General features: G+C 44.5%; 1 protein-coding gene across 1 annotated transcript in view; it reads right to left on the bottom strand.

Annotated features, from left to right (window-relative positions):
- The window catches only part of ATP1A3 (ATPase Na+/K+ transporting subunit alpha 3), a 132,159-nt gene extending 123,685 nt beyond the window's left edge, over positions 1-8,474 (bottom strand). The window contains exon 1 of the mRNA XM_082273100.1: positions 8,238-8,474. Coding sequence (XP_082129226.1) covers positions 8,238-8,243 — 6 coding nt within the window. The 5' untranslated portion in view covers positions 8,244-8,474. The remainder of the gene's footprint in view (positions 1-8,237) is intronic.
- Between the last annotated feature and the right edge of the window lie 7,643 nt (positions 8,475-16,117).

Below are 16,117 nucleotides of genomic sequence, written 5' to 3'. Positions count from 1 at the left end.
TCATTTTTGGTGTTTGTTTTTTTAACGCGTAATGGCGGCGATCTGCGATTTTTTTTTCGGTACTGCGACATTGCGGCGGACAGATCGGACCCTTGACTGACATTTTTGACACTTTTGGGGTTACCAGTGACATTACTGCAGTAATCAGTGCTATACATATGCACTGTTACTGCAAAAATGACACTGGCAGGGAAGGGGTTAACTTTATTGGACAGGGAGGGGTTAAGTGTGTCCTAGGGGCGTGCTTTCTACTGTGTAGGGACATTCCTATTGGTGTAAAAGCAAAGATCAACCGTTCTACATAGTAGAACGGACAGATCTTCACTTTTACACAGGGAGAACTGACAGGCAGCTTGTTTACACAAGCTGCTCTGTCTTTCTCCCTTCACAGGAGCGATCGCAGTGTGACTGGCGGACATCGAGTCCGCCGGTCACACGCACTGACTTGCCTGTGAACGAGCCGCGGCGGGCGCGCGCCTCGGCGGGCGCGCGCCTGCCCGCGATAGGCTCGCAAGTCAGTGACAGGCGAGTGACGTACCGATACGTCACTCTGCCTGGCCGGGGCTGACCGCCGCAGTATATAGTCGTGCGGCGGTCGGCAACCGGTTAAAGGGTAACTCCACTTTTGTGGGGGAAAAAAAGCAAATAAAGAAAAAACAATATAGCGTATACAAATGCGACACAAATAAGATTGTAATTGAATGTTATTAAAAACGACCTTTCCTTTTCAATCTACATCTGATGTAATTTTCAGAAAATGCAATGCAATATGGCCGCCTGGAGATTTTCTGTACACAGAATGTATACTGACCACACCCCCAGAAACATAATTTCCTGCTTGTGTGATTGGCTCACCAATTTTCCCAGAAGTCTGCCTAAGATAAAAGTCAGATTTCTGGCATCCCCTGCAACAAAAATGTCATTTTTGGTGAGATACTTCCAATAGGAACACGTCTAAAGGGATGCAGGCCCAGCAGCTTTCCTCAGAGTCCTGCAGCTGCCACAGCTGATAGATAATTATGAAACCACTCCCTCAGCACAGAGGAACAAACAATGATTTGTTCAGAATAACAAAAGGTAGGAATTTTCAACAACGTTTGTTAAAATCCTTGCAATGTACAGAGATCACCCAGAGGGGAATGATTTTTCTCAACAAAAGTGGAGTAAAGGCCCGTACACACGATTGGAAAATCTGTAGGGAAAATTCGTCCGACGGCCGATCTGTTGATTTTCGGATTGTTAGTATGTTGCTTGCGACAGCCAACTCCGACTTTTCGGCTGACAAAATCCTGATGTGCAGGCTATAAAATGTTTGTTGTCCGTAATACAACGTCTGATTTCCATCTCATTAGTACAGATTTCGACGGAAATAAAATCTTAAGAGCAAGACTAGGCATACTCAGAGACGAAAGAACACATAGAAAGCAATCCAACACATGACATCACTTCTGAAGTAGAATTCTGTCGTACGGGAAAATTCGTATGAAAGTAACCTCTTCACTTTCCACATCAGACTAGCATGCCACAAAAAACGGACGACAGATCGTTCGATAATCTGATCGTGTGTACGGGGCTTTACGCTTTAAGTAACACAGACAGTTTCAATCTTAGTCTCTTTGATAAACCTCATGCTGAACTCCATAGAATTAATCTTGCCCCCATCTGCTCCACTTTGCCAGATGAAAATGGACTGGTTGCTATGGGTTACTGCACTTTGCATGCCATCATCGCTATTTGCGCTGCTTTAATATCAGCTGACTTGCCTCTTTAAAGACAGTTGGACATAAAGCAAAGCTGTTTAAAGACTCTCTCTGTATTCTGTTTAAGGACTCTTCATTCTAGATTCTTGGGCAGTGAAGCTACACACATTCATCTGAGTGACTGCCCTCAAAACTATAATTGTGGTCCTTAAATGCCTGCTTCAATCAGAGCTTTCTCACACAGGTGTTTTGACATGCGACAGAAGCCTTTGAACGCCAAGGAGCCAGGATGTACATGCTGACTCAATTAATTATGAGGAATCAGATGCACACACTGCTTGGCAAGACACAAGTGACCTGCTGAGCTGGCAATCTGTAGGATACGGCGTTTTCAGATACGCACGCGTCATAGCACAGCATTTGCAGCAAGGGGGACCTCTAGTGTAGGTCTCCGCACAGTGCTAATGACACATGCAGCCACAGGGTGGTTAAGCCTAAATCCCAGTTAATATGAACACGGGAGGACCTAATTCAGGTGACACCAGCCATCTTGGAATTTTGTTACTCAAATTAATATTTATTAACCACGCCAAAAATAAATAAATAAATAAAAATAAATAAAATAAAAAGTCCACATAACCAGCATGGATTTTCAGCTCATTTCTCTTTTATTTCCTTTGAAGACTTCATGTGGTTTTACAACCAATGCTCATTTGGCTGATGCCTCTCACTCTTTTATCATCCAGCTATCCATAAAGTTACCAATGGACTGAACATAAATGTCCTAGCTCACGTTTGCGAAACCAAACCGGCTCAGGAGGAACTGCTGAGCATCACAAATTAATGACATTAATACACGCAATGCATTTCATATAAAAGCTTAACATCTTACAGGTGCAAAAAAACCACACACACACACTATATTTTCAAAAGTATTGTGACACCTGCCTTTACATGCACATGAACTTTAATGGCATCCCAGTCTTATGGCGCTTTTCCACTGCATGGAACCGAACGGTTCGGCTCGCTTTTGTGCTTTTCCACTGCTGGTACCGCATGGTATAGTGTAGGAACGGTTCGGTGGCGCTTTTCCACTGCATGGAACCGAACGGTACGGCTCTCAAAAACAGTACCTACTCGATTGTGGTTCCAACAGGTACCATAACCGGTACCATATCCCACAATCCTTTGCATGCAGTCACTACTAGCCACTGATTGGTCAGAGAATCCCACCCACCCCGTTGTTATCCCACCCACTTAACTTTAGTACTTCCTTAGTGGAAAAGCAAACCATACCGTACCGTACCGAACCGTTCCAACACCGTACCATGCGGTACCAGCAGTGGAAAAGCAAACCGGGCCAAGCAGGGCCGAGTAGAGCCGAGCCGGTACTTGCAGTGGAAAAGTGCCATTAGTTCGTAGGGTTCAATATTGAGTTGGCCCACCCTTTGCAGCTATAACAGCTTCAGCTCTTCTGGGAAGGCTGTCCACAAGGTTTAGGAGTGTGTCTATGGGAGTGTTATAGCTGCAAAGGTTTGAGGCCGGGCATTGTCATGCACCAGGAGGAACCCAGGACCTGATAATGGGTCCAAGGATTTCATCCCGATACCCAATGGCAGTCAGGGTGCCATTGTCTAGCTATAACAGCTTCAACTCTTCTAGGAAGGCTGTCCACAAGGTTTAGGAGTGTGTCTATGGGAATGTTTGACCATTCTTCCAGAAGCACATTTGTGAGGTCAGATGCCGATGTTTGATGAGTAGGTGTTTTGTTTTACATAGTTTCTCTACATGTTGCATTTGCTTATATTGTATTCACAATAAAATTTGATACTTTTTGTTACACCTATTGTAGGTTGATATGTTTTTGTAACCATTCCCGGTGGCTCATCAGATATGGTGCTTTAGGCTACTCTTTCTATTTGCCTAATTTTTCTTGTATGCTGTTTTTTTTTTTTTTTTTTGCCATAGAGCCCCACTCTTTAATCTACTGTATATTTATGAGTGAGTGGGTAGGTTACTAGAAGGGTGTTCACTACATCCTTATTTATTAGCATTCCCAATTTTTTTTTATTTTTTTTTATCTTTTTTCTAATCATTTGTTGGATGAGAAGGCCTTTGACTGGGTTGAGGTCCTGGCTCGCTGTCTCCGCTCTAATTCATCCCAAAAATGTTCTATCGTGTTGAGGTCAGGACTCTGTGCAGGCCAATCAAGTTCCTCCACCCCAAACTCACATCTATGTCTTTATAGACCTTGCTTTGTGCACTGGTGTGCAGTCATGTTGGAACAGGAAGGGGCCATCCCCAAACTGTTCCCACAAAATTGGGAGCATGAAATTGTACAAAATGTCTTGGTAAGCTGATGCCTTAAGAATTCCCTTCTATGGAACTAAGGGGCCAAGCCCAACCTCTGAAAAACAACCCCACACCATAATCCCCCCTCCAGCAAAGGATTAGGATGAGTGCACAAAGCAAGGTCCATAAAAATACATGGATGAGCGAGTTTGGGGTGGAGAAACTTGATTGGTCTGCACAGAGTTCTGACCTCAACCCGATAGAACACTTTTGGGATGAATTAGAGCGGAGACAGCGAGCTAGGTTTTCCCATCCCAACATCAGTGCCTAACCTCACAAATGCACACAGAATACTAAGGGGCCAAGCCCAAACCTGGAAAACAACCCCGCACCATAATCCCTCCTCCAGCAAATTATTTGGACCAGTGCACAAAGCAAGGTCGGTAACAACATGGATGAGTGAGTTTAGGGTGAAGGAACTTGAATGGCCTGCACAGAGTCCTGACCTCAACCCGATAGACCGCTTTTGGGATGAAATAGAGCGGAGATTGCGAGCCAGGCCTTCTTGTCCAACATCAGTGCCTGATCTCACAAATGCACACAGAATACTCAGGGTGCCCATGCTAACCCGTGTCCACAGCCAAAAGTGCCTACAATGATCATGTGAGCATCAGAACTGGACCACAGAGCAATAAAAGGTGGTGGCCTGGTCTAATAAATCATTTTTTTTGTTTTTCATCATGCGAATGACCGGGGGGGGTGCGCATCTCTTACCTGGGGACCTGGGGAAGAGATGGCACCAGGATGCAGTATGGGTAGGAGGCAAGCCAGTTAAGGCATTGTGATTCTTTTTTTAGTGGGGGTGTCATAATGCTATGGCTGATTGATATATATGCACACACACACATATACATACACACACACATACATACATACACACATACAAACATTTACACGCATACATATGCAGAATATAATCATGCATTATTGCTATCCCTTCTGTTAGCAATTTATTCTACATCCACAGTGTACTTTATGATATGCCAATCTATATCCTAATTAATCTCCTGCCTCAATCACTGCATTTTGCAATCAACTGCTTCATTACTGTCTCCTGTTGCTTATCTGTGTGTAATCTATAAAACATTAATGACACACTTCATTATGGCTAATCATTCCTTTACTTTTTGTTAGCTTGCTGACATATATTAAGTATATATTCCTTTTGCAGTCTAGCATATAAATTCTTTACACTTTCCTCTTCTGTATTTTATCTTTGACAGTCTGTCTCTGACATATATCTCTTTGATCTTTTGTCATATTGGAAACAGAGAATTGTATCCACCCCCCCCCTCCTCCATTCTAGTGGGGGGGATTATCCGCACTCGTTTCCACGCCATATGTCACTCCCCCAGCCCCCATACTCTGTCTCCTGGGAGGGGAGAGTACAACGGGTAGAGCATGCGCAGTGCAACAGCACAGCCTTACATAAAGCATCCATGTACTTTACTGCTGCCATAGATGGGTCACCTTTCCTCTATTCAAACAATCAACTTCCATTTGCCCTTTAGATTAGACTTGTGGGCACACAAAGCATCTATGGCTTGTAATATGCAATTATTTTCATGCCAGTGCTGGTATGCAAAAAGCAGACATGTTTTACTCAATGTGCAGATTTTATACATTTGTCCCCTGGCATCTTGCTGAGTGCTCAGGTTTTTATGGCAGGATGCCCATATAGGCATGTCTATTGAGGGAGGGCAGCCTTTGGAGGAATTTGGGCAAGCTGGCTATATGACCTTGATCAATGACACACAACACCCTTGGGCCTTATGCAGTCAGTTTTAAAAATGTATATACTATACGTTAGGCAATGCAATACAACACATCTCAATGCAAGGACACGAACAATTAACCAGAAATGTACTAAACATTATGCATTCCCTGTTTTTGAAAAATCATAGGCAGTATAGAAAGATTTTTCTCAAAACATGCTCATGCAACATTGACTGGATGCTGTCCTCTAGATTTCATGATTTTACCATCTGGTAGCTAATTGGTTAAAAGCTTGCAACTATGCCAAGCCTGATAGTCCCTATCCAGCCTCCTGCACCCTGTATGTTCCATCACCAGCTTTCAATTTTCTATTACATCCTCCAAATTCAGTGGCCTGCAGATGCTTTGCTATGCAGCATACAGGAGGCCTTACTCTATCTCAAAGGTCATTACCTATATTATCAGCTTGTATCCAAGACCCATCCCTCACCTGACTGACAATATGCCTGTATGGATAGCTCTACAGAATTACTGATCAGATAAAAGGCACATAACACTACTCCACTAGGCAACAGTCATCCATGATATGTAGAACATAATGCATAGCTTTATACAGAAAATAAAATATTTATAAGCACAAAAAGGGGCAGATGGAGTTTTAGGAGGAATTGGACATCCCTATTGCACCAAACTACCCCTCTGACCTTCAAGTGCCCTTCTACCATTTAGACTGGGTACCACCCCAGGGGCTTGTCAGTGTTTTTCCACATAGGCTTTCCTCATTGTAAGCCTTTAATTGCCAGTCTGTTCTGCAGTTGAGTCAGGGGAAATGATTTTATATCTCCTTGTTCATCAGCCACTCCTTTTCTAAGTACCATCACCACCACCGATTCCCCACCATCTTCCTTCTCCCACCTGCCCGGTCTCCATTTCTACCTCTCTGCTCCACTCCCCTCCACCATCTTCTTCCCTTCTCCTCCATCTTTTTTCCTCTCTCTCTGTTGCAAATGACCTCATCCTTTTTACCAAGGCTTCTCCATCTCTACTTCTACTGTGTGCTGACAGACTGACAGACACCGCAATGCGCTGTGCACACAATTATCCACAAGCCGGTATATGGTATGTCAAGCATTAACCCTGCACCTGCTAATCCCACCAACATGACATCACTTGTTAACCAGTGAAGAGCTTTCAGGTCTATTCTACATAGGAGAATCCCTTCAGGATCATAGGCAGCTCTAAGGTGGAAGGAGATACCTTCATCCCAAACTCAGGTCTATTCTACCTAGGAGGATCCCTTCATGACCACAGAGAGCTCTAAGGTCAAAGGAGATACCTTCAACCTAAAACTCAGGTCTTTTCTACCTAGGAGGATCCCTTCAGGACCATCCTCTAAGATGGCAGGGCATACCTTTCTACCCAACAATTCAGGTCTATTTTACATTGAAGGCACCATTTAGGACTCTGGACAGTTTTAAGGTGGATGTAGGTACCTTCAACCACAGCCTAGTCTATATTAGAGGATCCCTTCAAGACCACAGGCAGCTTTAGAGGTAAGGGGATTCCTTCAACCAAACAATTCAGGTCTATTCCAAATTGGGGGAGCCTCTCAGGACCATGGGTGGATGGAGATACCATCAAACCATCAACTGAACAATAGAATAACTAGGTAGTAAGGAGCAATTCAACATTTGGTGAGGTTCAATTCTAATTCTACAGTACAATTCTTATGAGAACGATGGAAAATGACATTTTAAAGGAACACAGGTTAGAACAAAGACAGATGGAATGAGCAGATCTGATCAATAGAAGATAAGGACAGAACTTCAGCACCATGAACAGCAGCGACCGACAATTGCTAGACTTCAGCACCATGGACAGCAATGTCCGGCAATTGCGGGTCCTCAGCACTATAGACAGCGACTTCCAGCCATTGCAGACCATCACCACTATAGACAGCAGTGCTAGACTTCAGCACCATGGACAGCAATGACCGGCAATTGCTAGACTTCAGCACCATGGACAGCAATGACTGGCAATTGCTAGACTTCAGCACCATGGACAGCAGTGTCCGGCAATTGCTGGACTTCAGCACCATGGACAGCATTAACCGGCTATTGCGGGGCTTCAGCACCATGGACAGCAGTGTCCGGCAATTGCTGGACTTCAGCACCAGCAGTGTTCGGCAATTGCTGGACTTCAGCACCATGGACAGCAGTGCCCGGCAATTGCTGGACTTCAGCACCATGTACAGCAGTAGCCGGCAATTGCTGGACTTCAGCACCATGGACAGCAGTAGCCGGCAATTGCTGGACTTCAGCACCATGGACAGCAGTAGCCGGCAATTGCTGGACTTCAGCATCATGGACAGCAGCAGCCGGTTATTGCAGGGCTTCAGCACCATGGGCAGCCATTGCTACATATAAGGTAATGGGGAAATATAGAGCAATGCATCCTCACTATACTCACCCCCATGGCTTTAGCTCAGACAGGGAATAGATGTGGCCGGAATCCTCCGCAGGGGGAAGGGAGGGAACAGAGATCTGAGCCTCACAGAGAAAGGGAAGGAGACAGAGAGAAAAGAAAAGAGGGGAGAAGAGAGAGAGAGAAAGAGGAGGAGAGGTAGAGGCAGCTGAGGATGAAGCCGACTCAGCTCTGTGTTAAAGGGAGGCTGCTGCTCTCACATCCCTCTCTCTCTCCCCCCTCTAACACAGTTGGTCCCTCATATGCTGCAGTCACATAGGCCACTCCCCCAGGAGGCTGTCAGCCAATCGCAAGCTGGCATCCATCCTCCCCACTTCTCACCCTGATGCTCCCTCCCCTTTTATTGCAGCTGTTACCTTCTTGAAGGTGAGTGGAAGTGTGGAAGTGAGTGGTGGGAGCAAGTGGGAGGCAGAGGGGACCGAGTGAGTGTGTGCCCATGTGTGCTACGGGAGAGGGGGGGGCAGCCTGGAGGATGTGTGTGTGTGTGTGTGTGTAAGCAGCAGGATGCGTGGGCAAGTGTAAGGGTGTGGAAGGTGGAATGTGCAACTCTGTGCATACAGGTGTGACAGTGTCTGGTATGAATGGAACAGGGGAGGGAGAGAGAGAGAAGATAAAGAGAAAGGAGAGAGAGAGAGAGAGAGAGAGAGAGAGAGAGAGAGAGAGAGAGGGGGGGGGGTGAGGGGAAGATAGAGTACTGAAAGATAGAGGTGAGGATAAAGAAACAGGGTAGAGAGAGTACTGAGAGAGAAAGAGAGAGAGAAGAGAAAGGAGAAGGATAAAGAGACAGGGTGGAGAGAGTGAGAGAGAGAGAGAGAGAGAGAGAGAGAGAGAGAGAGAGAGAGAATGAAAGAGAGGAGAGAAAGGAGAAGGATAAAGAGACAGGGTGGAGAGAGAGAGAGAGAGAGAGAGAGAGTTGAGAGAGAGTGTACTGAGAGAGAGAATAAAAAAGAGACAAGGATAAAGAATAAAGAGACAGGGTGGAGAGAGAGAGACCAGGATAGAAAGACAGGGTAGAGAGAGTACAGAGAGAGAGAGAGAGAGAGAGAGAGAGAGAGAGAGAGAGAGAGAAGATAGAGAGAAACGAAAGAGAGGAGAGAAAGGAGAAGGATAAAGAGACAGGGTGGGGAGAGAGAGGGAGAGAGTGAGAGAAAGAAAGAGAGAGTGGAGAGAGAGAGAGAGAGAGAGTGTGTGTACAGAGAGAGAGAGAAGAAAAAAGACAAGGATAAAGAGACAGCGTGGAGAGAGAGAGACCAGGATAAAAAGACAGTGTAGAGAGAGAGAGAGAGAAATGTGAGACCAGGATAAAGAGACAGGGTGGAGAGAGAGAGAGAGAGAGAGAGAGAGAGAGAGAGAGAGAGAGAGAGAGAAGAGACTAGGATAAAGAGACAGGGTGGATAGAGAGAGAGAGAGAGAGAGAGAGAGAGGAGACTAGGATAAAAAGAGAGTGGGGAGAGAGAGAGAGAGAAGAGACAAAGATAATGCGACGGGGTGGAGAGAGAGAGAAAGAGAGAAGAAACAAGGATAAAGAGACAGGGTGGGGAGGGGGAGAGGGGGGGGAGAGACTAGGATAAAGAGACAGGGTGGGGAGAGAGAGAGAGAGAGGAGACTAGGATAAAGAGACAGGGGGGAGAGAGAGAGAGAGAAGAGAGAAGAAAAAAAGATAAAGAGACAGGGTGGGGGGGAGAGAGAGCGAGAGGGGAGAGACTAGGATAAAGAGACATGGTGGAGAGAGAGATAGGGGACTAGGATAAAGAGACAGGGTGGAGAGAGAGAGAGAGAGAGAGAGAGAGAGAGAGAGAGAGAGAGAGAGATAGACTAGGATAAAGAGACAGAGTGGAGAGAGAGAGGGAGAGAGTGAGAGAGAGAAAGAGAGAGTGGAGAGAGAGTGTGTGTGCAGAGAGAGAAATAAGAAAAAGAGACAAGGATAAAGAGACAGTGTGGAGAGAGAGAGACCAGGATAAAAAAGACAGTGTAGAGAGAGAAATGTGAGACCAGGATAAAGAGACAGGGTGGAGAGAGAGAGAGAGAGAGAGAGAATAGACTAGGATAAAGAGACAGGGTGGAGAGAGAGAGAGAGAGAGAGGAGACTAGGATAAAAAGAGAGTGGGGAGAGAGAGAAGAGACAAAGATAAAGCGATGGGGTAGAGAGAGAGAGAGAGATAGACTAGGATAAAGAGACAGAGTGGAGAGAGAGAGAGGGAAGAAACAAGGATAAAGAGACAGGGTGGGGAGGGAGAGAGAGAGAGAAAAGAGACAAGGTTAAAGAGACAGGGTGGGGGGGAGAGAGAGAGAGGAGACAAGGTTAAAGAGACAGGGTGGAAAGGGAGCGAGAGAGAGTACCGAGAGAGGAGAGGAGAGAAGAGAAGAGGATAAAGAGACAGGGTAGAGAGAGAGATAGAGAGAGTATTGAGGGGGATAGAGAGAGAGAGAAGAGAAGAGAAAAGAAACAAGGATAAAGTGACAGGGTGGAGAGAGGGCGCAAAAGAGAGAAGAGAGAATTATAAAGAGAGAGACACTGTCAAAGAGACAAGGATAAAGAGATGAGAGGGAGAGAGAAAACGTGCAAGGAGAGCAAAAGAGAGAAGAGAAACAGGGTAAGAGAAACAGGGGAGAGAGGGAAAGGGAGAGTGAGATAGGGAGAGAGAGAGAAACAGGGATTGAGGAGGAAAGAAAGAGAGAGAGAGAGAAAAAGAGACCAGGTTTAAAAGACAGGGCGGAGAGAGTGCAAAAGAGAGAATGATACCGAGAGAATGACAAAGAGAGAGACACTGACAAAGAGACAAGGATAAAGAGATGAGAGAGAGAGAGAGAGAGAGAGAGAGAGAGAGAGAGAGAGAGAGAAAGAGAGGGAGAGAGGGGGGGGGGGCAAAGACAAATACAGGGAGATGGGGAGAGAGAGAAAAAGGGGTTGAGGAGAGAGAGAGAGAGAGAGAGAGAGAGAGAGAGAGAGAGAGAGAGAGAGAAGAGACAGGTGGAGAGAGACAACAAAAGAGAATAGAGAGAGAGAGTGAGAGAGGATGATACAGAGAGAATGATAAAGAGTGAGACACTGCCAAAGACAAGGATGAAGAGATGAGAAAGAGAGGGAGAGAAAACTTGCAAGGAGAGCAAGAGAGAAGAGAAACAGTTGGAGGAGAGAGAGATAGAGACAGACAGACAAAGGCAGGGGGGCAGGGAGAAAGAGAGATAGAAGCAGGGGCTGAGGAAAGAGAGAGAGAGAAAAGAGAAAAGAGACAGGGTGGAGAGAGCGCGCAAAAGAGAAGAGACAAGAATAAAGAATTGAGAAAGAGAGAGCAAGGGAGATAAAAAGAGAAACAGTTGGGGGGGGGGGGGAGATAAAAACAGGAGGAAAATGGAGAGAAAAAAACAGTGGTTTAGGAGGAGAGAGAAAGATAGAGCAGAAGGAAGAGGAAGATGTAAATGAAGAGAAAAAAAGTAAAGAGAAAAGAAGGACAAAGACACTTGAAGATATAGAGCAAGGGGGAGAGATCACACAGAGAGAATGGGAAGATAGGCGACAAAAAGACAGAGTGATAAATAGGATGAAAAACAAAGAGAAAAAAAAAAGAGAGAGAAAGAGAAAGGGTGAGGAATGAAACAGTGAGGCAGTGAGGAGAGATGAGAAAAGAAATGGGAAGGAAAAGATGGAGAGAGAGGAGAGACAGCAGGCAGAGAGAGAGAAAGGGAGAAAAACAGAGAGGAGTGAAAAGAAATAAAGAGATGAAGGAGAGAGAGATAGAGAGAGATGAGAGACTTACAGAAGAGAAAGAGACTAGAAAGGGAGAAACAGAAAGAGATCAAGAAAATAAAATAGAGAGGGATGAGAATATAGAAAAAAGAGGGGCAGAGAGAGAGAGAGAAAAAAAGAGGATAAAGAGACAGGGAGCGAGATGTGAGAGTGAAACAAACGAGGGAGGAAAAAATGAAAGACAAATACAGCAAAGAGAAGAAAAATAGAAGGATGGGGGGGAAGAGAAAAATGGTAACAGAGAGCACAGAAAGAAGAGAGAGAGGGAAGGAGAGAAAGATGAAAGAGAGCTAGACATAGATATGAGTGAATGGAAGATGATAGTGAGAGAAATGGGGAGAGGAAGATATCGTTTTTGGATCTGCACTGTTAGTGATAATCAGTCCATGTCCACATTCTAAGTGCATTATACCAGAACCCAGTATATTGTTTCTAATACATTAACGTAACTATGTAAAAGTTAGAATGGGTAGATGTTCGTCATGCAGATCAAACATATTTTTGCAATGAAACAGTTTGAGGGTTGAACAACGTGTGTGCAAAACTAAGTTTGTATAAAGGTCAGCCATATTCTGCACCGATGGGCACTAATCCATAGCAAGCAGAAAGTACTAACAGTTTAGAGCAATTAAAGAGGACCAATCACTGAGCAAAGAGCATTGGTCCTACAATGGAACCTAAAAGCTAAAGCTGACCATACACAGTTTTCTTTTTCAGCCCATAGGCTGAAAGCAAAAACATGAACAGATTACTCCATCCATGCTAAGAAACACATCCTGTATGGGCAAATTTACTGCTGAGGTTTTTTTTCCTAACAATGTAATGTTCTGGTACCTTTGGGTACCCTAATTACTCTTTCATAAGTGTATGCGCCCCACCATTCTCTTTTGGTAAGGTGCGCATACACCTTTAAGACTGATGCTGTCATCACTGAGCGCCGGACTGGATGGCTATTTAGATCGCCGGCTCTCACTCACATGTGTTCGTTCAAACTGCTTTGTGCCTTGATGCTAACCTGTCTTGAAGCTCTCATGCTTGCAAGCATACCTCGCTGTCGGAACCACGCTGCGCTGATCCCTGTATCCCGCTACCGGATCATCCGCTCTTGCCGAACCTCTCCTCTGCTACATTGCTATTAGTGATAAGTACCCCACAGGGGAAACCTCTATAACTTTCATACTAAAGCTTACACTATCTAGCTCTGCATACTAAGGACTATTACTACATCTGCATTATCTAAGATTGCTAGCTCTTGAGCCTACTACCACCTGTTCTTGCACTGGGTTGATCTCTCTTGTATGTCCACCTGCTACTCTGTCATCTGCTACCATACATGATTGCTAAACCTATCTGCATCCCATCTGCTACTATCTTACTTTCAAGAACATTTCCTTTCAAGTGTCTGTCATCTACCATCTCTACCCAACCTGTCTCTTCAGCCTATCATCACTGTGTTACTATATACATAAGTCACTCTAGGAAACATCTTATTGAGTGTGTGTATTTACTTGCTGAATTGAGATCATCCACACATGATGAGTCATTGAGAGTTGGGATTGGTGTCTCAGCGTTTCTCTACATGACTACTGAAGTGGAATATTTCTGCAGCTGAAAATCCACATCATACATAAAACGCAGGAGCGTTACAAACAACTGGCCCCACCAGCTTCCAAAATACCCATTAAGCAGCTGCATCTGATTGGAAAAGTGTTGTCAATAAGGCCTCTTAACGTGATAATGGGCATTTACGGTATCTAAAATTTCTAAGCATGTCTAAATGAGCCCAAAAAGCTGTAGGCTGGCCATACATTATACAATTTTCTTATTCACTTTTACTTTAGATTTACCAAAACCATATAATAAGAGGTCACACCTTACGCTTTAACCACTTACCGCATATCGACGTACCGGTAAGTCGGGTAACTTTGCAGGGTTATACCGGGATGATGCCTCTAGCTAGAGGCATCATCCCGGTACCGTGGTTTAAAGCCGATGGTCGGCTTTCCGTCGGTAACGACCGATGCGGCTCGGGAGCCGCTCGATCGTTACCCGGGTGAGCGGGAGGGGACATCCCCCTCCTCCCGCCGCCTTCCGTGGCTTTGCTCGGGGCTCCTGTCCCACTGGGAGCCCCGAGCACCCAGCCGGCACATCCGCCGGCTGTATGGAGTCCCGATGAATGCCGGAAATGGTATTGATCGGGTCTCCGATGACGTAACCCGGAGGCGGCGTCCATGACGTCACTTCCGGGTTACTGTGCTGCAAAAGGCGGCAAATTTAAAAAACTGCTGTATGCAAAAACGCCGTTTTCAGCGTTTTGCATACATGGAAGTGTAGTGGAGGGGTTTGGGGTCTTTTAGACCCTCGATTCCTCCATAAAGTGTACCTGTCACTACATATTGGTGTCACAAGGGATGTTTACATTGCTTGTGACAGCAATAAAAGTGATCAGATTTTTTTTTTTTTTTAAAAACTGTAATAAAGTTAAAAAAAGAAAAAATAAATAGGAAAAAATAATAAATAAATTTAGCCGCCCCCGTCACCGTTAGCTCGCACACAAAAGTCTTTTATTCTTTGGTAAAAATATATATATAATGTTTGGGGGTTCCAAGTAGTTTTCTAGGAAAAAATACTGATTTTAACTTGTAAACAAAAAGTGTCCGAAATAGGGCTGAGGCTTAAGTGGTTAAACAAGTATGCAATCAGACAGGCTCTTGCACTACATAAAGGCCTAGCGCATTATCCTCAATACATGTTTTTATTGAATAAAATAGAGGTGAATATATTCACAAACCAGTACTTGTGTCACTGCATTATCATATCAAATCATCCACTTAAATCCATATGTGAAAATCCACAACACTTGTAGTCACATCGGTTAACGCGTTTCAAGGTTAACCGCTTCTTCAGAGCCTACAGAACCTGTCCATTTCACATATTTATATGCTCACCCTTGGATGCTTGCATTAGCTGGTGGCCGATTGCTCTTCTACTTGATGTATATGTTTATTCTTTCATTTTTATTGTGACATTTATTATAAGGTTTACTGAAATTTGATTCTGGTCAGTGTGTAACCAATCAGAAATTAGCTATATGCTAATATGTACTATATGAAAGCGGCGTGTGTCCTCGCGCTTATGGTATAAAAATAAGTATAGCTGCTGCTGGAAGTTTAAAGTGCAAGTGTCTTTAATATACTATAATATAGTATGATTTTCCGCACTGCTATATAATAATGTGAAATAAATTATTGCATATTCAATACTCAAATTGCATATGTCCAATAAATATGCCAAAAAAATCCTAGTTAAACAGTGAATCAAAAATACATGGGTATAAATAGTATATAAAACCACTGCATAAATCAAAGTCCTCAAGTGCAAAGTGCAAAACAAAGTGCTGTAGTGCTCCACTTCTTAGATGAAAGTGCTGGTGCTCCCCTCGTGGCTCCCTACTTACCACAAATAGAAGAGAGTAAAGCGGTGGGTATCAATTAGACTTTTCTGGTAATAATAATCCTTGCGGAGACAGCATTTTTGTATGTTGGAAAAGGATCCTTACATATAGATGCCGATATTCATATATGCCTCGTTTCCACTGAGCGGAACGGTTCGGGTCGGTACAGTTTGGGAGGGTTAGAATGGTCCGGTCTATTCAGGTGAGCGTTTCCACTGCAAGTCGGGCCACCAGGGACAATGCGGGGTTTACACGAAATGAGGTGTTTGTTTTGCTCTTTCATTTGACGTGAGCATTGAAGTTGTCCTGTCCGCCAATCAGTGGAATCTATTGTGTGATTCCAGTAGCTCCGCCCTAACCGTACCGTACCATTTCCTATGGCCCTACATCTGAAGCAGGACCAGGAATGGTACGGTTTGGTTAGGTTGTATGGGCCACTTTCATAATGGAAACACCCAAAATAGCGTACCGTACCGAACCGATCCAAACCATTCTGCTCAGTGGAAACGAGGCAATAGGTGCCGATATTCCTATAGGCCCTCATAAAGACAGAATGCCATCCATGGCGAAGTAAGTATGAACATCGTTTATTCAATCAATACATAGAACTACTTACAAACATAGATGGGTAAAAAAAGCAGTGATCGGCTCAGTGGTTACTGC

This window comes from Pelophylax lessonae, assembly GCF_965119305.1.
Source record: "Pelophylax lessonae genome assembly, chromosome: 12".
Taxonomy (NCBI): Eukaryota; Metazoa; Chordata; class Amphibia; order Anura; family Ranidae; genus Pelophylax; species Pelophylax lessonae.
Note: the sequence above shows the minus strand (reverse complement) of the source record. Positions and strands in the feature narration are given on the sequence as shown.